This window comes from Penicillium rubens (genome assembly GCF_028828025.1).
Source record: "Penicillium rubens strain IBT 27055 chromosome Unknown utg000001l_segment0_segment0, whole genome shotgun sequence".
In the NCBI taxonomy this organism is placed as follows: domain Eukaryota; kingdom Fungi; phylum Ascomycota; class Eurotiomycetes; order Eurotiales; family Aspergillaceae; genus Penicillium; species Penicillium rubens.
The window spans coordinates 2,386,501-2,409,596 of record NW_026890599.1 but is presented as its reverse complement, the minus strand read 5'-3'; the positions used below and the strand labels follow the sequence as shown (position 1 = coordinate 2,409,596).

Genomic DNA, 23,096 nt, shown 5'->3' with positions numbered 1-23,096 from the left:
GGGTGGACATTGTGCGGCTATTGCGGAGTTACGTTGATGAGCGCAGCTTTTGCGGAGTTTCAGGCTGCAGTGCGGCTGCTGCGGCGGAGGTCATAAGCTGGAACTAATATAAATTGATCATGATTCGGCTGCACTTGAGTCTTGGTTCATTCAATTCAATCCAGATCAATTCACACATATCACTCAAGCAAAATGTCATACGCTAAGGATCAGCCCGCGGGCATCACCAACACCATTGGGAAAGTCGCCATTGTCGGTGTACGTAAGCCCATCCCCAAGTACAATACAGGATGAGACTAACAGACTTACTAGGCCGGAGGTACTGTTGGCTCTTTCCTCGCTGCCGCCCTCCTTAAAACTGGAAAACACACCGTCACTGCCCTCTCGCGCAAAGACAGCTCCAACAAACTCCCCGAGGGCGTCATTGTCGCCCCCGTCGACTACAGCGATGAGGCCTCCATTGTCGATGCCCTCAAAGGCCAACAGTTCTTTATTATTACTGTCGCCCCCACTGCGCCCCGCGACACACACAGCAAGCTCGTCCAGGCGGCCGCCAAGGCAGGGGTCCCCTACATCATGCCCAACGGATACGCCGGCGATATTGAGCATGTCAAGTTCGGCCAGGATGTCATGCTCGGACCCGTGGCCCAGGCCAACCGAGACGAGATCGAGAAGCTGGGTATGAAGTGGATCACCGTGTGCTGTGGGTTCTGGTACGACTATAGCTTAGCGGGCGGGTCGGCCCGCTTCGGGTTCGACTTTGACAAGAAAGAACTGACGATCTACGGCGATGGCAACACCAAGACTTCAGTCTCAACTCTGGCCCAGGTTGGGCGCGCTGTTGCGACTATGCTCAGCCTGAAGGTGTTTCCGGACGACGAAAACGACAAGAGCCTGACTCTCTCGAGCTGGCTCAACAAGCCTGTCTACCTCAAGAGCTTTGTCGTCAGCCAGAACGAGATGTTTGAGAGCGTCAAGCGCGTGACTGGCACGACAGACGCCGACTGGACGGTTACCCAGGAGGATGCCCACAAGAGATACATAGATGGTCTGGGGATGGTCAAGACCGGCAACATGGCTGGGTTTGCTAAGCTGCTATACGCGCGAGCGTTCTTCCCGGAGGATGCCGGCAACCACTCTGACAAGGCACAGAACGAGCTGTTGGGCTTGCCGGAGGAGAAGTTGGACGAGGCTACCCAGGTTGGGGTTGATATGGTCAAGGCGCTGCAGAGCCGTGCGGAGCGCATGGCTTCATAGAGATGTACATTCTTAGAGTTTGAAATCGTTTCCGTGTTTGTATCCAGATGACAAAACATAAAAAGGTTCATGTTAGCTTAAATCAAGTAGGCCTAACCTAATACAGAATGTGAACCTTCCAGGCGAAAAGTAGGTGGGCTATTTTCGGCGTCGTTTTAGTCGCTAGTAGAAACGGGCGGAACGATCGTTAAAGTTAAGGGCTAGTAATAGGACCGGAGGATAACTGAATAGTGCTAGGCGGATATAGAATAGCATTGTTACATGTTCCGACCAAAGTTGCGGGTAGAAAAGCAGTCGTTTCTAGCGTTAAAGTGGTCATTTTCAGCATCCTTTTCACAGGTCCTCATATTCTAGGTAGTTTGTAAAGATAAGGATGACGATCCTTATCTTTTTTTCCGGCAGATGCAGGTCCCCGCCTTTCGATAAGCAATTATTCTACACCGCCTTAGGCTTGTAGGACTGAGGGCCGGCTTTCGTGCTCGGTAATAGGAGTAGGGCCCTAATAGCTGAAAAGCTGAAAATATATTCTTAAACTAGTAAATAAACTTCTTCCATTGTATGATCTCCTACCGTGTCAAGGAAATAGGCGGCGAAGTCCATATGTGTTGCAAACTCTAAGCTAGCTGGTCTGCAGATTGGCCAAAGCTCCTTCGATTATGCAGGGCTACCACCTTCACCTCAGCATGCCCAACAAGAGAAAAGCCACCATGCCGAACCCCTCTTCGAAACGCCCTCGGATATCTTATGATGAGGATGACAATGGTGAATCTTCAACGGCGTCTTATGAGCGTCCCCGTCAGGATCCCCTCTATGGCCAGAAGAGCGCATTCCCGGGATTGGATGATGGAGGTGATGAATTGCAGTACGATGATCCGGAGGATGGACTGGAATATTTACGCATGGTTCGGTATGTCTGATTTTGGAACTGAAGAGCCTCTGCTTTCGCCCCAAACGATGCAGAGACTTTCCCAGTTCCGCGCACGTCGACATTCAAGTTGAACTAATTTTTGCTGGGTAGATCGGAAGCAAGCTCACTGCCGGTACTTTTTTCCGCGACTACTCCGACCACAGACCCTTCAAATATGGTATCGAACACGCAGCGCGATCTGAAGCCACTTGGACCAAATAACCCTCCCCTGCCAGCAGGCTTTTACGAGGACGAAGCCTATATCGCTCCTGTGGAGGATCTGAACAAAGGAAAGGCCGCAGATTCCCCTTCGAAGCTCGATGAACTCTATCCCGATGCGCAAAGATCCTACAACAATCTTCTCCGACATCGATTCATCCTCTTACGATCGACCCTACGATGCAGTCCACCCGCTGGTGCTATCGACACTCTCGACAATGACCACCCAATCAGCCTCCCCCGAAGGGCCTCATCTGCGCATAAAACTTGGCGCCGGCTTTTGGTCACAGTCGATCCACGCATGGTTCAACTGGCAAGCATGGACATGGAAAGCGTGTTAGAAGTGCTGGAGATACTGGCGCGGTTGATATCTGATGTTGTGCGGGGCGACGATACCCAGCGTGTACGGCGCATTGGAGCATGGGCTTGGGGCTTGTTGGGAAAGTGCCGTGAGGTTGGGCAACTTTCTACCCAGGAGGTAGGGGTTGTTCGCGGTCTGGCCAAACGAGCCGCGAAGATTCTGCGCAAGGTGCAAGAGCTAGAGGACGACGACTATGAGGAGGACGTCGATGACTCTGTGACAGACACACCAAAAGGAGAAGTCAAGCAGAGTAATATCGTTGAGGATGAGAAGGATACCAAGGAAGAAGCTCAGCAGGGCTCTACAGTCCAGAATGAGGAAGCGACGAGGCAGGGAACTCAGCCGGAACCTACAGCTCAAGGCGAAGAAGAGATTAAGGAAGAGGTTCAGCTGGAGCCTACAGTTCGGAGTGAGGAGGAAAGCAAGCCAGAAGAATTGCCGGAGGCTGCGGAAGCACATGGCTCTAGCATGGCTGGTGCATCGCTCGAAGAATCCGACTTGGAGGCTGCCAAGGCGCGTTTGCAAGCTAGGCTACAGAACAATTCCGATTCTGTCGAGACACCTGCTATATCTAATGATATTGACGAAAGCGATTGGTCGATACAGACCCATGCCCTGCTCGACATGATCATTACAGTGGTTGGTGAGTTCTTTGGCCAGCGGGACCTGTTGGAGGAACGAGAGATCTGGGCTTAGATGGATTTGGTTTGCATGTATGAGATACCCATTTGTACTTAGTATTAATTCCGTGTTACAACGTGCCAATGTCTTGTGTTCTGCTTGGTAGTGATCATTCGGCATATCGTGCCTAGTAGCCTGGTCTAAGCTTTCCAAGGTTTGCGTCATGCGGCCCGGGGGACCTCACTTGGGCAGCTCCTCATCTCTTTGTTTTCTCCAACTTTTTGAGAAAAATGATAGTTTCATTTCAATTCTAACCAAAATGGCGCCAACCGTTGAAATAACCATCCCCAATACCACCCTCTCGAACACATCCCCGCCCTACACCGTCTACCACATCACCCTCCGTCTCCCGCTCCGCTCCTTCACGGTCCCCAAACGCTACTCGGACTTCTCAACCTTCCACAGCACCCTCATCTCCCAAACGAATGCCCCTCCACCAGCTCCCTTACCTTCAAAAACCTGGTTTTCAAAAACCGTATCGAATGAACGCTTGCGCGAAGACCGCCGCCGCGGCCTAGAGAACTACCTTCGCGCTATCAACGAGTCCGACGATGGGCGCTGGCGCACCTCGCCCGCGTGGCGTGCGTTCCTCAACCTGCCCACCGCAGTCGCTTCAACGGGCACGGGATCAACAACCACCTCCACCCGACTCCACGCCGCCATCACAGACCCCGCCGCCACAAACGCACCCATCACAGACCCGACGCTATGGCTCGACTACTACCGCGACATGAAAAACCACCTCCATGATGCACGACTACAATTATCTCGCAGAGACCAGGAGACAACTCCACAGAAGCAACACGAGAGCTCTGCACATGCGAAGGGCAGTCTTGTCCGTGCGGGGACAATGATCGCCACTCTGGACGATGGACTGAAGAATCTAGGACGCGGAGATAAGAGCTCCGAGTCACAGGCGTCGTCCAGTCTCGGTGGAGGCGAGATCCGCCGACGAAAAGACCTGCTCATTAACGCGCGCAAGGAAAAGGACGGCCTGGAGGATCTCTTGCATGCTATGGCCACCAAGAGCCGTCTCGACCATACTGTCGCATCCATGCAAGATAAAGGAGCTCTAATCAATGGGAATGGCGCTGGAGATGCGTCTAGTGGGCGTAGAACGCCGGCGCGGACGGGCAGGGTCCTTGGCAAAGAGACTGAGCAGACTCGTGAACTTGACAACGACGGCGTGCTGCAGTTGCAGAGACAGATGATGCAGAGTCAGGATGATAACGTGGATGAGTTAAGGAAGATCATTATTCGACAGAGGGAACTCGGCACGCAGATCAATGAGGAGCTCGAGGTGCAGAATGATATGCTGAGGTTGGCGGATGAGGAGGCTGATATGTTCGTCCACCCCTTTTTCTCGTTTTTTCCACTTGTTTTGACCATTTGCTAACGAGATGTCTAGATTGAAATCCAAGATGGATATTGGAAGAAAGAGGATCGGAAAGATCTCTTGATCTTGACTGGATATTTTCCGTTCCGCATAGAGCACTCCTTTCAACTATACCTTGAGCGGGCCTTTTCAGCATCATTGAAGCCAGTTTATTTGCTAATAGCGTCTTGACATTGTAATGGAATCTTGTTCTACTTTCATGGATATCTTTTTGCCCAGTAATAATGCTATAGGATGGGTAGAAGATGCAGGTTCCAATTCTCAGTTGCGCTTCAGTGCGGGCTCGGTCAAGTCGATCCCTCAATTCCTCAAAGGGGATTTCCTTCCGATCAATCGCGTCAAGCATGACCTTGAGCACTGCTTTATCGCCTCGTCCCATACAAGCCATGAATCCATTGTCATAATCTCTGTCTTGGTATGTCAAACTCTTGAACCGCGGCACAAATCCAATCGTTTCCCTGGGAGAGCGGCGGTCATCTGGGGTATAGCTTGTCTCCGTAACGTGCACACCGCAGTGGTCATGCTCTGCGAAGGGATCTGCTCCTCTCTCAAGCAAGAGCCGTACCTCTGATTGACAAAAAACCCGATACATTTTGGTATTCACAAGCAGGATGACCCTGTACAAGGGAGTTAAGCCATGAAAGCACCGTTCCTCGATACCAACACCGTGGGCTAGCAGCAGATCAATAGTGGCTGTGGCATTAATGCCACCATCAGCGCGATAGGAATATGATGCCATCACCAGCTAAGTTTGGTAAGAGACGGAAGTTTTCCCGGTGTTAACTTCTCATTCAAGTAGCCGCCTGACCACTCCAGTCATCCCACATTGGACAGTGCGCTCTAATCCGTCTCGCGCCTCGAAGCTCTCGGGGTCAATTGTCAACACCCCCCGATCCAAGAGCAGCTCCATCATTTCCTCTCCTCCTGGGAGTGCCTCTTTCATCAATGTCTTGGGGCTCCTCAGCTTGGATCTCCTGTGGTACTTGGTCCTCTTTTTCTCCCCAAAAAATGGAGGCATTTCCTATTCGCCGGATCTGAATCGAATTGAAGAGTTCTTTACTGAGCTTAAAAGCTTCATCGGGGGGTAATTGAAATTACTATAAAAGAGACCCTAGTCAACCTTGGAAGGATTTGATGGATTTCTAAGGCGAGCTCAGATTCCTGACCTTCACACAGCTCGCAGGTTTGCCTTTCTATGAATATACTAGGGTCATTGTTTTGTTCCAGTACCAGACGCATGAGAGTCTCGTGGCTGTTGTCCACTGCCGCGGCGAGCAATCGTCTAAGGTTGTAGCGACAGGAGTGCGTGGAAGCTCCAGCCTCTAATCCTCGGCGGATAGTTACTTCGGAGCTATGCTTTGCTGCCCATACAAGCGGGAACCCGTGTGGTGAGCGGACGCTATTCTGATAGTGGATTGGGCTTAGCAACACTTGTAGCCGCTGGCAGCCAAAGAGTTGAGGCACCGTGCTTCCTTGAAGAACTTCCAAGGTTGGCAATTATGTAGATGAGCTCAGCTGGGAGACGTGAAAGAGACATGGGTGGCATTTGGAGTATAGGGATCTAGGGTAGAGATGAGTACAATTATTGATTCTCTAGAAAGTAAATGCAGGGTTCCGTGGCAAACAAATGATATGTCAATTGTTTGATGGTTGGGGGAGGAGGGGTGGAAATATTGACCCTGTGGATATGGCGGTAAATGCCAATAATTAATCCCTGTCTCGAAAAGATTCCCAGATAGGTGCAATATGTATTGTCATATCGTGTGAAATAACGTCGGAAGAGTGAAAGATCTATTTAAGAGAAACAAGATCAGGAAAGGGCATTTTGGCATTTTCCCGATTAGGCAGGTGTCTATATAACGCTATAGAAGGTGGGTACTCCGGCTTTGGGAAGACTATTATGTGTTATGTACTCCGTACTCCGTACTGCAATATCTGATATTGGAACTATACATGAGACAGTTCTAGACCATGGCCGTCAACGGAGCTCGCCAGTATTCTACGGTGGCCTGCATATCCAGGCCAAGGTGGCAGCCCTAATGGTCCCGGCAAGATACGTACATGCATCACAAAGGAAAAGGAATATTTTATTATATACATGAAAGATATCAAGTCTAGCTCCATCTATAGTTGATGTCTGGAGGCTTGTGTTATCATTATTGACATCGTGATTGGTATCATTGGGGCGCCATGGAGGTTGACACATCAACAGATCGGGTCACTCCTATGCCACCAAGTGACAATTTCGCCGAACCTCCTTGCTCACTATTACCGTGGATGGTTGTTTCAATCTTCGGATTTCCCTGTGCATTGTACATGAGTACATCCTCGTCTGAGTCTGCCGCCAAGACACTCATTTGATTCTTGCTTCGGCTCGATGCGCCCTGGTTTCGCATTGTGCTCATTTTGTACTCGGACTCGCGCGTTGCTTTGTTACTGGAATATTCGTGGTAGATGCGGACGATGAAAGCTGAGAGGGAAGGGAGACAGGTGCAGATAATGCCAATGGAGACTTCGGCGTTACTAGAAAGGAACACTCGGTTAGAATGTTTAGTCAAAGGGGTAGACTGAGAAGAACGTACCCTAGCATATTGATTCTCATAAAGGCATGAGAAACATCCTTCGACTGTCCGGTAAAGACAATAAGTACCAACCGGATGATACTGGCTGCGACAGCCAGGCCACCCGCTCCTAAAATAGCCATAACCCGCATCTTTCTCTTGGTGGACATTTGCAGACTCAGAGTCAATGGCAATGGCAAGATGAGGACGATCAGATCACTGACCACACTGACGACAGCATCAGCCATGATGATCGATGCCTGGTCTAAACATGTGCCGTCAATATCCTGGTCCCAGAACTTGGAAATGGGATTGCAGATTCGGATTTTGACGATGACAGCCGGGATGTAGTAGGCCAACATGACTCCCATGAAAATCTTAATGAACATGACGCATTTTCGGAAGGGACTGAATACGCGAGCCATGATCCAGAGGAGGCACAATTTTGTGAGATAAGCTGTTGGTCCATACATGACCATTGTTACGTAGATAGTCTAGAGAGTCAGAAGTCTGGGGGATCAATCGTTCCAATGCTTTGCATACCTTGAAGAAAGGAATCTTGTTCTCATTGGGAACGTCCGACCAGTGTAAGCCTCCTCCATAATTACCCACTGTCCTTGCGTTAGATATATCTTGTGATTTGTAGGACTCGAGACATACTGAGAATTGCAATGATTGAGTAACAGACGCCGAGAAACTGTTCGAGACATTTTGTTAGCTGGTGTTGCCCTCTTTCCTCGTGGTAGTCCTACCCAGGCAACTGTACATGTCCCTATTGATTCTGTCAGCGTTTGCCTGTTCTGTGTAATTTCATCCAAAGTTTCACTCACAATCCTCCTTCCCGAATCCGCTGAGAATGAATAACCGAGTATAAACACGAAGACCGAAGAAAAGAGTCATGCCAATGATACATAGTGACTGGCAGGCGTAGTTCCATTTCTGCACACTCCGATCAATGGAGGCATCCCCGGAAGCCCGTTCTAACAACGACATAGAATGCATCACGGGTTCCTGTGAGTCTAGACTTAGTAACGGGGACCGGATATTTCAAGGCAGCCCGGTCTTTTAAACAATAAGATCATGGCCTCTTCAGCCAAGAACCTAGAAAATAGAAGGTTCTGAAAATAGGCTTCCAAAATTCTTGTTTAAAATTTTGAAATGTTATGCTTTTACGAGCTGCATAGTTGAAATCGGGCTATTGATCACCCAGGATCGGCTCCCCTGAAACAGAAGGAAAAAGAAAAAAGAAAAGAAAACAGAGCTCTATTATCTGCTCATAAAGAGGACTAAACTGCCGGAGCTAGTTATGCACGAGGTCCGCGAAGAATACTCCGTACTTCGTACAATCCGTTTCTCGGCGGTATTGCTTGCCAACCTTCCTTTTTTTGCTGTCTTGCTTTGGCACTACGATGTAAGATATATTTACGTTCTATGTATGCATGGTCCACAATGCGTTGCCCTGGCACGCAGTGGGGAAGTTGAACCCAAAATACATTCGAACTACCTAGGTACCATGCTGTCATTCAATAACACATTGCACATACAGGATCTGCCACTCGCCCTCCATATCGTCCTAGTAATAATATATTTTGAATTGCTAGGATTGAGTCAATTAAACTGTTTATACTCCGTACCAAGAGCTCAATTCAAGCATTCAAGCATATGTATGTATAAAAATGAATGATTATTCTCTGACGATATTCAGGTAATTTCTGGACTTGGAATTGAGTTCGGGAAGTGGATCCGAACGGCGCCATCAACCATGGTTGCACACACGATGATTTCCCGAGCCACTCTTGACCCACGACGGCATATTTTGAAGATGCGGGTTCGTCAACAAAAGCGGAACTTATATATATTGTGGATCGAATAGTCCGCCTTCTGCAGGAGGATAAGAGTTGTGTAAGTTCTTGGTTTGGCCCCGAAGGAAACCCGAAGTCAAAAATACGAGGCAAATCCACATTTGAGTACCCAGTGTACTCCATAATCTATATTTTATCTCTGCTACGTAATTGCGTTGCATCTCATTATTCACGGGAGATGCTAAGCGATGTTGGAGCGGGTCCTGCATCCTTCGCGCTGGTACGTTCGTCCCGAGCCTTCGGCCCACAGTCTAGAACATAGCGTACCAAGTATTCATGACAGTTGATCGCCCTCGACTTACCCCTTCTTTTGCAACATCGTACCATATTGTACAATTTAGTGGGGCTAGCATGGCATCTACACACCTGGAGCGGGGTGGCACCACCAGAATCAACAGCGGATCAAGAAGTTTATAAACTGGTGTTTCACCAGGTCCTACCAATGACTAGTTATTCCGTATATTGTCTACGTAAGTTGTGCTCCGCAGACAGTCTGACCTAGAAAATAGCCATCACATTTGGAGGCGAGGAAACTCCACCGGGCATGTTCAAAGGCACGGATGCCACGAAAAAGCTCCACCGCTGGAGTTCCTGGCAGGTGCGTGCCAGCGCCTCGAGATCGAATAGTTCCCCTGTCGGTCGTTAGTCAAGATAATGGGTCTGCGGAACTCGGAGGGAATCGTTCCGGCAACTTACCGATCGGCATTCCCCATCCAGCAAGCACATATTCATGAAGGAAAATGTCAGGGGATTGTGGTGGGTAGACCTGTGGGTCTGTCAGTCCATTGCCCTAATCGAGTCGTCTGTCACATGAATTTTGGGGTTTATTTTTCTTATTGCTCACCTCCCAACTAATCGCATCACTAGCGATGGCGGCGAATCCGGTGTCCCACAGCCAGCGGAGGACTTCCGTGGTCGCCTCGACTCCAGCATGCTCTGGGCTGGGGTTATCCGAATAAGCTTGTTTTTCGGCATCTGTCATGGACGTGTCCCACTCCTTGGTCACTCCTACACGGACGAAAAGAATATCACCCTTTTTGAACGTGATGTTGTTTTCCTCGGCTATTTCGAGGATGTCGGCAAAACGCACTTGGTGGGTCGAGAAGGTGGTGTATTTAATCCCCTTTTTCTCGGCCCATGTAGCGTAGTCAATCAATACTCCACGTCCTATCGAAATTGCGTGAGACAAAATTAGGGGATTCATGTGAAGGGGACGAGTAGTACCTGCAATACCCTCCCGGGCCCAATGTTGGAGACCAATTCGATCATTTTGGCGATCGTTGATTTCTTCACTGGTTGTTCCACCATAGAACACACGTTCAGTTTGACCGGGCACTGTCTGAGAAAAATGGCGGAGGCCGTCCCACTGGCTACTTTGCTCTGGCAAATAATCAATATATTGTTAAAAAAAAGGAAAGAAAGAAAGAAACGGAAGGGAAAAAGCAGAATTCCTCTGTACTCACGAGGGTTCATAGTATAGATATCATCGAATGCCACACCTCCCAGAAGGGGCACAATCTGATGGTGACATGGCTGACGGTTGAGATTAGGAAAATCCAGTTTCGTCATCTCCCACCCCATCGTCACGCGTCGACCACATCTGATCTCGCTGGCAGAAGCCGCAGCGACGACTTCGGGTGTAAGAATGGCTAGTTTTCCCAGACCCTCTTCATAGCTACCCGGCTTTCCTAGCCAAACCTGTTTTGGATTCGGGAGCTCGTCAAACGGGGTGTCAAAGGGTGACTGGGCCATCGCTGTTCTGTTATTGTTTCTGCTGGTCGGATTTGTGAGCAAAAAGTATATACAATATACTTTGTAGGGGGCCGGGGTATCGTACTCCGGAGTCTCTTGCTAAATACGAAGTAGAACTTTGTGCGATGAACTAACATGGACCGCAAGGACCTTTTGACGTTCCAACGTTGAGTGGAGATTAATCTGTGGACTCAATAGGTACATTTGTACGGAGTAGCGTCGGACCGGATCCGCACTATAATGACTCCGCTGTACGGAGTAGTAGTATAACATCCATTGAAAATATACATAAAGCATGTTGGAGTGGAATTATCTTCAACAAATGAATTAGCTTTACTCCGTAACGTGATGGAATTTGTCAGTTTCTGAGTCTGGACTCAAAAGCTGGAAAATTCCTGTGCCGTTGATCGGCACGCCAGTCGTGTACTTGGGAACTTTATGCAGCTCAGTGGGCCACAGCTCCACAGGATACATCCCTACAAGCCCATCCCCCCTACTTGTCGGCTACAAACATGCTGAAATTTCTCTCTTCAAACTGATGCTGGCATCTTTTACGATATACCCTTAATTTATTGTGAGTTGTAAGATCTACAACAGACCATCATGGGTAGGTTCGGGTCTCAGACCAGTTCCTATAACAGGCTGGTTATTGTTTTTGTGGCCATTGGGTCAATGGTGAGCTCGCACATATTTTTACATTGCAGCTATTCACTAAGCTTACACAAACAGACATATGGATATTGCTCCTCGATTATCTCCAGTACAATCGGCCAGCCGGGATGGTATGCCTACTTCGGCCTGCCCGCTGAGGGTGAACCAGGATATGCGAGTACCACTACCCCTGCGATCTCGACAGCAAACGGTGTTTTCAGTGCTGGTGGTGCCGTGGGTACACTTTTTATAATGTGGTCGTGCGATTTCTTTGGCCGAAAGGCAAACATCCAGTTCGGTGCCTTCTTTTCGCTATTCGGAGGAGCACTTCAGGCCGGCTCTAATTCACTGGCGTATGTCACTTCTCCCGCTTTAAAATTGGACTGGGACTAACAAGCTTCAGCATGTTCCAAGCTGGCCGCTTCATTTGCGGTCTTGGAATCGGTATCCTTGTAACCGTTTGCCCTATGTATCTTTCCGAGATGTCGAGTGCTCTCCGCCGCGGTTGGCTTGTTGGCCACCATGCCATTTTCCTGGTTTTTGGATATATGCTCTCAGGATGGGTTGGTTATGCTTGCTACTATGCGACAGGCCCTCTGTCTGGGTTTGGCTGGAGATTCCCTCTTGCCTTGCAATGCCTGCCCGCTTTGGTTCTGCTTCTGGGATCTCCCTGGCTCCCGCGTTCACCTCGTTGGTTGATTTCCAAGGGTAAGTTTGACGAGGCGCAGCATGTCCTCGAACGGCTTCGTGAATCACCAGATGACCCGAACAATTTGGTTGCCAAGGAGGAGTTCTTCCAGACTAAAGAGCAAATCAAACTCGAGGCTGAGAGATTGGCTACTTATGGCAGCGTGTGGAAGGCTGTCTTTACAAGGAAAACATACCGAAAGCGAATGGCTATTGGTTTCCTTACCCAGTGGGGCGCTGAATTTGGCGGACCTTTGATCATCGTGAGTGTGGCAACACCTAACTGAAGTCTACCCCACTGACAATAGCTAGAACAACTATGCCGTTCTCCTATACACAAACTTGGGCATGGAGGGCGGTATGCCTCTGCTCTTGAGTGCTGTCTGGCTGACAACAGCTGGTGAGGATAAACAGCCACGATCTACTCCTATCTACCTCATTTGCTAACCTCGCTCAGGTGTGATCTATAACCCTCTAGGCGCCTGGCTCCATGACAAAGTCAACTCCCGGCGTGCCATGTACATTATCGGCTTTGTCGGAATTATCATCTCTACGTCCTGCCTGGCCGCTATGACGTCCGAGTATGCCGGTACGACCAACAAGGTCGGGAATGGATTCGGTATCTTTTTCATCTACCTTTATCTGGCCTTCCAGGGGTGAGTTAAGCTTTCGCATGACAAGACCACTGAATAACTTAGGCTGATATTCCTCCAGTACTTTCTGCGACACCACTATGTACCTCTATGTTTCGGAGATCTTCCCGACTGAAATCCGTCCAATTGGCATGGGCTTTTCCCTCTTCGGCCAATTCGCTTGTAAGTTGTCCGTCACAATTTCGCCTCCAAATTCCAACTGACATACCTAGCCACCCTCATCCTCCTGCAAACTGCCCCCATGGGCTTCGGCAACGTTGGTTGGAAATACTATCTTGTCATCATTTGCTGGTCTGCATTCTTCATTCCGGGTACGTTTTCTTCCTTGTCACATCAAGATTGACCTGTCATTAAATTTCCGCTAACAAAATTCGTAGTCATCTACTTGTTCTTCCCCGAAACCGCTGGTCTCACCCTAGAGGAAATTGCCCAGAACTTCGGCGAGGAGGTTGCCGTTAACCTCACCGGCGCCACAGACGAGGAAAAAGCTCGGCTCGACCAACAGCTAGCCACAGGTGGGAACCTTCAGTCATCTGTGAGCTCAGAGCTAGAGAACGGAACCAAGCGGTCGTCAACAAACGAGGCTGAGCAGAATGTGCCGAAAGCAGGATAAAACAATCTTTGGGTATATTTACCTCTTGAGCAGAGAGTGGCCTGTCGGTGATGAATAAATTCCGGCTTAATGATTTTAAGGTTGGGGCCATGAGTGACGCATGTCTTATATTGAAACAGGGGGGAAATACCCTGCGCTGCATGAATTGTTGACCGGGAGGATTGGGATTGGTTAGATTTTAGATTCCGTTACCTAGGTAATCCATAATAACTTCGGCTTATAAATCATCAGGAAGATCCTCGGGCTTTTAGAGATTGAAACTCTCAAACTCTTATACTTACAATACTCAATTGTATCTTCGAATCACAATGGGCCCAAGTTCGAAAGTGACTTTGTTTCCCTGGGATCCCAACTCGGACCTTCATCTGAAACGTCTCGTGTCGCAGCGAGTCGAATGCAGTTGGCACCAGGAAGAGGTCGAACCAAAATGGAAGAAGCAACAGCTCAAGGGCGAGAAGTGCATATATTGGATTGTGAGCCCCGTCGAATCTTACTCTGTTGTATTCAACACAACCACGAGTTGAATATGCTTACATTTTGTGGAAAGGTCATGCCATTAGATGAGTCACAAGTGATATCGCCAAAAGTAAAGACAACAGTGCATAAGGAATACATATGTAGCTAATATATAATTACTAGGAAGACGAAATGCTTCAAGACACAGCCACAACAATTAATGCTGTCCCACGCCAGCCGACAAAAGAAAGCTTCATCCCCATTGGTCACATTTCACTAGATTCCAAGAATCCTGATGCAGAGCACATTGAGCTTGACCTGCCAGCCGAGAACGTCTTTTGGATAAAGTCATTCTACGTCAGACAGTCCATCCAGGGCCAAGGAATTGGGCGAGCTGCAATGGATGAGGTCGAGGCCATGGCAGTCCGGGAGCCACTACTAGCCAAGACATTGATGCTAGACACGGTCCAGAAAGATGATCAGAAGAGAGAAGAATTTGCGAATGCAACATATGGTGGTGTTCCAAAGGTAAGTCTGATTGTACAGTTTGATGTCCTCAGTCAAGTAACTTATCGTTTCCAGAGTACGAACGAGGAATGGTATGCTCGTCGAGGTTACCAATTGATCAAGACTGTGCAGAACTATTATCACGTCGAGGATAAAAATGGCAAGGTTTGGGATACAAAGACGGTTTTTATGAGAAAAGATATTGCAGGAGGTCAGTAAAGGTAGTATATATCGTGTCAAGAAGGGTCCTACTGCTTGATATAAATAAATTTGTTGATTATAGAAACAACGTTCTGTATAGCATGTATTGAGATCAAAAATAGTATATGAAAAATACTATGAATAAGAATTCCAATTGTATACTGCAGCGAGTAAATGAATGTTTTGTCTGTCTTCTTCATACATAGAAAGAAGTATCTACATATTGCGCCTTTTCTAACACACCACCTATCGCCCCAGTAAAATACATAGACTGTAATAGGTAAATATATATCACCAAGTTTCGACAGCTGTCCAATTTATGTACTGACTGTCTTGTTCTCTCATCCTTCGGATTTCCTAGATATAACACGCTAAACCTAATTTGGATGAGGCAAACTGCCAACCATCGCGGGTATCAATTTTCCCGAGGTCCCTTCCTCTCATTGATCATACGCCTCTATGCCTTGGTTCTCGAGCCATGAGAAACGACGATCGGCGTCCTGCATCGCCGGCAACGCGCAAAAATGGCACTCTACAGTCGTGTGAACCGTGTCGAAGATCCAAACAGCGATGTGACCATGACCGGCCGGTCTGTCGCCGATGCACCGCAAAAAGAATCAGCGATAAATGTTTTTATCATCCGGCTCCGATGACTAGGCGGAGACCTTCTGATTCAGTCAATCCCGCGATAGTTTCTAGTCGACTGACTAGTCAATCAACCTCGAAGTAAGCATCTCCTGCAACTTATGATAGGGCCCGTACTAATATGTAGAAACAGTGCTTCTAGCTTGAGCTCAGGTTTACTGGGGAATGGCTGCTTATTCGCGCCATTGGAACCACCCTCTGCTCTCCCTGGATATCTGGGCTCAACAAGCTACTCTGCGGTTTTAACTGAGCATCGCAGTGAGATTTCGTTCGAGGCTGAAGAGAGCACAGATTCCTCTACGGGGTTAGTAGTGGAACCCGATCGACTCCAGTCTGGGGTTGATGTACTTCGGTTTTTGTACAATCTCACTGTGTTTGATATGCTGATTGCACGATACTACGTTCGGACATTGAACGTCATCGTGCCCAAAATCGTAATGGACGAACTTCTGCGTTCGGTGCGCCAAATCTTCGCCGGCTTCTCCGGTGATCCAACGGCACAACTTCAAGAGTTGGCGAATCAGACATTTCAAAATACCTCCCGGCCCATGCGGACTCACAAGTCTATGTCGGTTGAGGAGTACTGTTCCTCTTTCACCGGTCGCAACCTCCGGTGGGAGGCCCTTGGGTCTATTTTCGCTCTTTGTGGGATGCAATTGGTCATTACGCCAGACAACGACCCTGACGTTATGCAGAGCTCGGATGACCCTCGAACAAAAGACCAGTTACTAGAGCAAGTAACTGTGATAAGTACAGTATGCCTCGGTTTCTGTGATCAGGCATCGTCGGCAAATGAATTACTGGCAATGTTACAGTATAATGATACTATGTTGCGAACACAACAATATGGTGATTCCAGTAAGACTTTCCCTTTCTGTATGATCTCATCCTATCGATTTACTGACCGCCTGTCAGGCTATCAAGCATGGCGTCGATTGGGTGACCTGGTATCCACGATTTATGCAGCTGGACTACACTTAGAGACTAATGGCGCTGAGAATTGCCCATTTTTCCTTCGCCAGTGGCGGAGGCGCTGTTTTATTGGTGCCTTCTACATGGATAAAATGATAGCAACATTTGTTGGACGACCGCCACTGATGAACGGTCGATTCTGCACACTCGCTGCTCCCTTGGACCTGAGCGACGAAGTTCTGGTTGCAGGTGGAGATGTTCTCAGCAAGGCCATTTCGGCGCTAGACAGCGCCGGATGGAATAGCGAAGGGAAGTTACACCCGGTAACCTCACCTCGCCTACGCTACCATCTGGCTATCATCCGGGAAGAGACTCTTGAGGTAGTACTGGGGACTCGCGAGCAACACAATCTAATCCAGAAGTCCGAGTAAGTATCTCTTCCCGCCCGATTCACATGTTTTATTAGTGCTGACACGATATTATAACAGAGAGATCCAAGCGAAATCACGCGCCATATGGCAATCAGCTCCGGACCAGCTTCGATATGACCGGCGATCGAATCCTCATTTGAATGATGGGTGCTTTACCATTGTCTATTTCTATTTGGACTATCTATACACTTGCTTTTTGCTTTATCGAGCAGTCGCCAAGCACACGAACACCGGACAAGCGGAACTTTGCGACATATCTCGTCGGGTGCTAGCCATTGTCATTCAGGTTAATTCATTCAGAACTCCGATGGTCGATCTAGACCGGCACTTTTCTTGGATCGTATGTCGTCACGGTTGCCATTCATGATGGAAGAGATATATGTACTAATAAATGCAGGTCCTGACGTACGGTGTGCCTTCCGCCAGCGTCCTTCTCCTTGAACTCCTGCGCCAATCACATGAGCCCGCTCCACACGCAGTTCCTCTCCCGCGCGCTGAGCTGATCCGCAACCTCAGCGTGTTTATTTCTTTCCTATCGTGGGTTGCTGGCCCCGGCCACGGCAACCACCACACCTGCAAAGAAGCCGAGAAAAAACTGTCTCGCATCCTTGACCAGTTACTCGATCCAGAACCTGTGCAGCAGCATGTGGTGGACGATGTTACAACAGGCCTCGACAACTTCCTGAATTGGTCGAACTACAATACGATCTGGGACTTCAACACCGATTATATGCCTCTTACCGAGGGTTTTGCGGCTTAAAATCATCATATTATCGTGAATATCATGCAGGGCTAAAAGATCCATTCATCATGTCGTTATTGAATTACTCCCCTCCAATCGCTGGCTGGTATCTGGTCATACCATCCACAGATAATCGTTGCGGGGAGGTGTCTCGGCCACATAATATGCCCGATGACACAGCGGGCAATTGAAGTGGTCCCCCAAGAACCACTTCTCCAAGCATTCCCGGTGGAAAACGTGCAAGCATCGCAGTTCGCGAATCTCCTGTGTGCGGTCTACTTGCTCCAAACAAACGGCGCTGAGCAGAAGGTTAGCTACTGCACTGCCGGGCAAAGCAAGATAAACCTACCAAACGAACTGTCCATCCACGGCCTCAGATAGTCCAAGATTCCCCTTTGTGGCCGTCCACCACTTCTCGAGCGTGCAAGTTGGCGAGACCTTATCCAACTTGCGCAACCGCTCACTGGAGTTTTTCTTTGATCCCAGAAATGACCGCCTGTCCCGACGGTTGACGAGTATTGTCAGACTGGATGGTACAGTTAGAATGAGATGATCCGGGTCTGGCATGATCTATGTAATATGTAACACTGACGGAGGGAATGTATCGGTGCGAATGGGGATGGAGGAGACACAAGAGATAACATTCCATAAGATGCAAATAATTTCCCATCTCACTCACATCAAACTAAGCACGATGAGTAGCACTACCCCAAGTCCGATGCCTAAGACGATCGCCATATGGTTTTTCTTCAGTTTCGTGTCTTCAGCCATCTCTCCGAGTCGGGGATTCTTTGTTGCACGAGTGGTCGAAGTCGCGTCGATGAGATGGGGTGTGATGGGTGACCAAGGTCGAAAGCGAAAATAAAAGACCGGACTCAAAAGGCTTTGGTCCCAAAGTGCCAGTGATCACAAGCTAAATGTGGGTGTCACAGCCCTGCCCGGTCGGCGTGCCGGTTCAATAACAGACTAGATATTTCCAAAGAAAAAAGTAAACAAAAGAAAGGGAAGAAAGAGTCGAGATACCAGCCACAATCTGAAGTCCAGAGTTAGAGTAGTAGTAGTAGATGTAGAATGAGGATGTCACCAAAGAGATAAGAATTGTAAATGTTGGAGACAATATCAATCTGGGGATATGATCTCCATGTCCAAGCGTCAAAGCGGGGAAGAGACGTGGATCAACCATGGATCGTATGAGCGATGATTTCCAAGGTTTTTCCCTTTGATTTGACTGATTTGTCCCGTTTGGCTTTATTGGTCTTATTTAGGTATTGAGCAACTCCCTATATTGGACCTATCAACACTCTGAAGATGGAAGGGATACGCGGAATGTTGTCCTTTTGTTGATCATGGGGTTTACATAGATACTATATTGTACTTGAAATACTTGAAACATAGGTAGATGCCTTTTTCTATTACCCCATACTTGCCTGGTATTTGTCGATTTGGTATATCTCTCCACCTTGGTTCAATATGGGGATATGTGCAGATTATATGCGAGATGACCCTTTTAAACTCGGCCAAGACTTCCCTCTCCACTCCCCTACTTTATCATTGCAAGGGTTGTATGTTTCATGGGGACATTCTTCGAACATTCTAACTGGCACCATTGACTCTTTTCTGGTATTCTGGACTCCTACTTTATCTTACCTCAGGACTATTAGGGTTTAGATCTAAATCTAATTGGAATCATGGATGGTACCAAACAGCTACTCCATACTAGATGAATACTACTTCGTATGAGCAGGCAGAATGCAAGGGCAATACAGATCTGCCACATATGTAGATATGCATTGATATACAACTGTAGCAAGTATCGGTCACATGTACTCCGTAGATCTCTTGGGATATGGTTGCGATGATATATGGTACAAAATAGGCATGCTGAAGATATTTGGGGACAGGAAAATACCTTGCATGGTCGGACACTGGCTATGTAAAACATATGCTATCTGCTTACACGGTAGGCTTCTATCAAAACAAATGAAGCTTACCAGAGTGATCGGTCAGCGTATAATAGTAGGGCTACATCTTCTACATTCGTTGCAGATACGCTCTTTCTTGTCTGGTAGTTGCATCCCCAGTTGATATCATGCATATGTGCTGTCAATCCCTCCTGTGGCTTGGTCAGCGTGCGTCTACCGAAGCGCAGATCATACTCTCGGTTTCTTAGTGCACTCGGCTTGGTAGACTGGGGCGGACATGGACACTAAACCGATGACATAGTAAAAATGCAGCCCACTGTGATCATTCAAGGACTCTGAGCAACGGTTAGGATCGTACGTCGATCAAATATAGGAATGCTCCTAATTGGGTGGCGAACGGTCTATAGTTAGTCAATCCTGTACAACATTGGAAGCTGTCGAAGGCGTCAGCGTTTCTCTTCTGATACCCAAGGAATTTGAACCGCCTACAAAACAAGTTCAATAATAGATTTGTGAGGTTGAATGTAGCTAGCTCTAGAGGTATATATAAGAAAGACCCGACCTATGGGACTGCCGCTGCCCAAACTTGACCCGAAGGTTTGCCCAAAAGGGTCAAAGGGGGTGGAATAGTTACCCTCAGATCCGAACCCGAACATTCCAGTCTGCGACCACTGCCCGGCTATTGGGCTATTAACTGTCACATTTGGAGCTCTTTGCTTCTCTGAGATGGGGTTGCTACTTCACCGGTGACCCACTGCGCACTAGAGGTGTTACAATTGGGGGTCAAGTCATAGATCTCCTTTCATCATCTGAGGACACAAGAGAGAGACACCTGAAGGATCCTTTTTTTCCCTTTAACAGATTAACATTCCTTGCAAAAAATCATCGGAGAGATCACATTCCACCACGTGCAAGTCTTCCTCGTGGAGTCACGTGAGTGCGCGTTACCACGCGTTGCTGTAGATCAGACGAAATAAGGCAATCAAGGCAATCAAGGCAAATGGTATGGTTTAACCTTCTATGGTTTGGTCGTAGCTGGGGGATTTCAAATATGCCTGTATCGAACGCGAAGACACGCTTCGCGCTTTACGCAGATAGTTGTATAGACTACTGCAACCTCATACCGAGTGTGGGCCCCAACCTCTGCCAGCCTAACGCGTCAATATATACAAAATGTAAAACTAGTATTTTGGGATTCGAGTACATATGTAGATAGATAATTTAGAGGTTAGAAAGGATCAAAATCAAATCAGATTAAAGAAAGACTCCAAGTACCAAGTACCTCGGGGGAGCACTTTGTTACTAGCGCGGGCCACGTTCTTTCTACTCCGCGTCCACACCGCGACGCGATTTGATACCGTCTTCTGCATGCCAGCCTCACGGCTTTCCAATCCTCTGTCTCTTGTCTTTCTTTTCTTCATCTTGGTGATCTGGTGTTCTTGTGTCTTTCTCTTTATTCTCCCAGCCCCTCCATGCTCTCTTAGGTATCATGTCTGATCCGGAGCCTTCGGTGGCGATCTCATCCTCGCCCTCTCTCCCGGCCACCGACTCCAATCCTCTTAACTACGCTTTCCTCGTTCATTCGCAAAAGACCCTCACACAGAACCTCCCTCCTCGTGTCGACAATAAACTGTTAGCCCGCCAGAAGCGACGCCGAACGAGGTATGCTATTATAGTTGTGGCCCCATACTATGAACGCGTCAATTAACCCGATATGAACTATTTTGCAGTCCGGAGGACCACGCAGTCCTCGAATCCGAATACCAGCAAAACTCCAAACCAGACAAAGCTGCCCGCACGAGTATCGTGAACCGCGTCTCACTCGGTGAGAAAGAGGTCCAAGTATGCGATGCCAAGAGTTCACGCACAAAAACTACTTCTAACTGGCTTGCAGATTTGGTTCCAAAATCGCCGCCAGAACGATCGTCGGAAATCCAAACCCCTCCAGCCTCACGAATTACTCGCCCCGCGGTCGGGCATGCTCGATTCATCAGGTCAGCCTTCGAGTGATGATAACGCGTCGACGGAGCCGGGGTCTTCAAGTGGGGCAGAGCAGTTTGACATCCACGACCACCGCGAGGAAATGGCATCGAAACCATGGCACGGGGGACTGTTGCAATTTTCAGATGATTCGGATCCAGTGACGGAAGATAAAGATGAACATGAGCTGCCCCAGAGCACTCAAACAAGCGTGGCAACAGAGGCTGCTGGGGAAACTCCGCCCACCACACAGGAAGAGTTTTCCCAAATGTCGAATGGCCACTCAGAAGACTCTCTCCTGCAGGTACCAAAGAGGAAACGTTCAGTGTCGGATATCCGGGGCGAGGGAGAATATGAGAAGCAGGCAGCAACCACACAAAACATACAGGTCACGCCTACGAAGTCACCCCCGTCGCTGCGTTTGTCGATGTCGTTTGATGGAAAGGCTTTGGTACGAAAGGAGGGCGAGCTAACGCCGTCTCCGCCGAAAGGTCGCAACGCCTTACGAATCGCGATGTCATCGGACGGAAAAGCGGTAATCCGCGGGGAGAACGAACCATCGCCGTCCAAGAACCGCGTGGCGATGTTCTCAGTTCGCCGGACAAAGATGTCAAGCTTGCGGCGTAGCAGCAGCGCCGTCTTCCCAGCTACGCCGCGGGCAGGTGTGGCCGAGAAAGATAGGGCTTTCGGTCGCTCTCGTGATCCCCGTAACTGGGAATCATTCTGTGACACAGACGCAAGAAGTGCCCTATCAACACCAACCAGCGGACCGAACGGTTCCCCCGGTCTCTTCCAATCTCGCAGCCAGCGCTCGTTACCACGGAGTGCCTCAGGGCGGCACAGCCTCGCTGTCCACGGCGACCCGAACACGCCAATTTCTCAGTCCATGGGAGAGAAGAGGCGGAAGCTCGCGCGCGCTGTTTCATCTCTAGGACGACTGGAGACAGGCCGAAACAAGGCGAACATGAACCCATCCAAGCTGTCCAAACCTCTATTTTCCAAGTCCGGCAAGCCAGATCTGGAGCAAGACCCCGGCGACTCTGACAAGGAGAACTGGGTTCCAGGCACGCGGTCAACAAATATTCGTCGTCGCAACACCTCACACATCCCACGGCCAGTCCTCCGCGACGCTAACCGTAATCGCGGTCTCGGCATCTCTACCAACAGCAAACGAAACCGACCACTTCAGGCCGGCTCACAGGGCAAAGCCCCGCCAGAGCTCAGTGCTGAAGTCTCAGCTTTCATGGCTGGTGGCTCTGGGGATACCCAAGAAGATGACTTGGACTGTGTGCAGGGTCTCCTGTCGTTGAGCCAGGGGGCCTGGCGATAAGGAAGGGGGTACATGATTGATACATTGACATTCCAAAGCGCCATTGCCTGTCATCTTTGCATGAGATTGTTTTTCATTTCCTTTGTGATACTGATTTTCCTTTGTTCGGAGCCCTGATGTACTTTTTTATATTTTTATTGTTGTCTTCATGACGTGTGCTTGCAAGCGGTCATTGCCACTGTCACGTGAACCCTGTCCATGATATATCTTTTATTCGGGCCTGTTCATTTTCCCTTTCCCTGCATCTCTTATGCACCTGGATTTACATGGTTCTTCGTCTTTCTTCGCCGGGGCTTTACTCGGTGGACTTGTCTTCGTGGACTGCCGTTGATGGGGGTTTGACTGAACAAACGTGAAAAAGCTCCTGAGC

General features: G+C 48.7%; 10 protein-coding genes across 10 annotated transcripts; 7 read left to right on the top strand and 3 right to left on the bottom strand.

Moving 5' to 3' along the window:
- Positions 1–192: 192 nt before the first annotated feature.
- On the top strand, positions 193–1,257 carry N7525_000958 (aromatic alcohol reductase; the record flags this gene model as incomplete). The annotated part of the gene is made up of 2 exons (XM_002561812.1): positions 193–258; positions 313–1,257. 2 exons carry the CDS (start codon positions 193–195, stop codon positions 1,255–1,257), a joined length of 1,011 nt encoding a protein of 336 aa, XP_002561858.1.
- A 656-nt stretch (positions 1,258–1,913) lies between these two features.
- N7525_000957 (SIP1 domain-containing protein) lies at positions 1,914–3,440 on the top strand (the record flags this gene model as incomplete). The annotated part of the gene is made up of 2 exons (XM_061211717.1): positions 1,914–2,164; positions 2,276–3,440. The coding sequence occupies 2 exons, from the start codon at positions 1,914–1,916 to the stop codon at positions 3,438–3,440; spliced, it is 1,416 nt and encodes a 471-aa protein (XP_061070943.1).
- Positions 3,441–3,684: 244 nt separating this feature from the next.
- Positions 3,685–4,885, top strand: N7525_000956 (Qc-SNARE protein; the record flags this gene model as incomplete). Its single annotated transcript, XM_061211716.1, has 2 exons — positions 3,685–4,769; positions 4,834–4,885. The coding sequence occupies 2 exons, from the start codon at positions 3,685–3,687 to the stop codon at positions 4,883–4,885; spliced, it is 1,137 nt and encodes a 378-aa protein (XP_061070942.1).
- A 2,113-nt stretch (positions 4,886–6,998) lies between these two features.
- N7525_000955 (putative integral membrane protein) lies at positions 6,999–8,384 on the bottom strand (the record flags this gene model as incomplete). The annotated part of the gene is made up of 6 exons (XM_061211715.1): positions 6,999–7,344; positions 7,404–7,876; positions 7,926–7,993; positions 8,043–8,079; positions 8,135–8,154; positions 8,213–8,384. 6 exons carry the CDS (start codon positions 8,382–8,384, stop codon positions 6,999–7,001), a joined length of 1,116 nt encoding a protein of 371 aa, XP_061070941.1.
- A 1,358-nt stretch (positions 8,385–9,742) lies between these two features.
- On the bottom strand, positions 9,743–10,996 carry N7525_000954 (uncharacterized protein; the record flags this gene model as incomplete). The annotated part of the gene is made up of 5 exons (XM_002561815.1): positions 9,743–9,876; positions 9,941–10,010; positions 10,089–10,411; positions 10,469–10,624; positions 10,708–10,996. The coding sequence occupies 5 exons, from the start codon at positions 10,994–10,996 to the stop codon at positions 9,743–9,745; spliced, it is 972 nt and encodes a 323-aa protein (XP_002561861.1).
- A 672-nt stretch (positions 10,997–11,668) lies between these two features.
- On the top strand, positions 11,669–13,600 carry N7525_000953 (putative MFS sugar transporter; the record flags this gene model as incomplete). Its single annotated transcript, XM_002561816.2, has 8 exons — positions 11,669–11,671; positions 11,726–12,000; positions 12,051–12,597; positions 12,647–12,734; positions 12,792–12,990; positions 13,049–13,149; positions 13,200–13,298; positions 13,365–13,600. 8 exons carry the CDS (start codon positions 11,669–11,671, stop codon positions 13,598–13,600), a joined length of 1,548 nt encoding a protein of 515 aa, XP_002561862.2.
- Positions 13,601–13,908: 308 nt separating this feature from the next.
- Positions 13,909–14,782, top strand: N7525_000952 (GNAT family N-acetyltransferase; the record flags this gene model as incomplete). The annotated part of the gene is made up of 4 exons (XM_061211714.1): positions 13,909–14,073; positions 14,148–14,186; positions 14,240–14,584; positions 14,639–14,782. 4 exons carry the CDS (start codon positions 13,909–13,911, stop codon positions 14,780–14,782), a joined length of 693 nt encoding a protein of 230 aa, XP_061070940.1.
- Positions 14,783–15,288: 506 nt separating this feature from the next.
- Positions 15,289–17,512, top strand: N7525_000951 (putative C6 transcription factor; the record flags this gene model as incomplete). Its single annotated transcript, XM_061211713.1, has 5 exons — positions 15,289–15,353; positions 15,552–16,267; positions 16,325–16,748; positions 16,810–17,092; positions 17,150–17,512. 5 exons carry the CDS (start codon positions 15,289–15,291, stop codon positions 17,510–17,512), a joined length of 1,851 nt encoding a protein of 616 aa, XP_061070939.1.
- Positions 17,513–17,608: 96 nt separating this feature from the next.
- On the bottom strand, positions 17,609–18,061 carry N7525_000950 (putative RING finger domain protein; the record flags this gene model as incomplete). Its single annotated transcript, XM_061211712.1, has 2 exons — positions 17,609–17,792; positions 17,844–18,061. 2 exons carry the CDS (start codon positions 18,059–18,061, stop codon positions 17,609–17,611), a joined length of 402 nt encoding a protein of 133 aa, XP_061070938.1.
- A 2,844-nt stretch (positions 18,062–20,905) lies between these two features.
- Positions 20,906–22,726, top strand: N7525_000949 (homeobox domain-containing protein; the record flags this gene model as incomplete). Its single annotated transcript, XM_002561820.1, has 3 exons — positions 20,906–21,078; positions 21,147–21,258; positions 21,311–22,726. 3 exons carry the CDS (start codon positions 20,906–20,908, stop codon positions 22,724–22,726), a joined length of 1,701 nt encoding a protein of 566 aa, XP_002561866.1.
- Between the last annotated feature and the right edge of the window lie 370 nt (positions 22,727–23,096).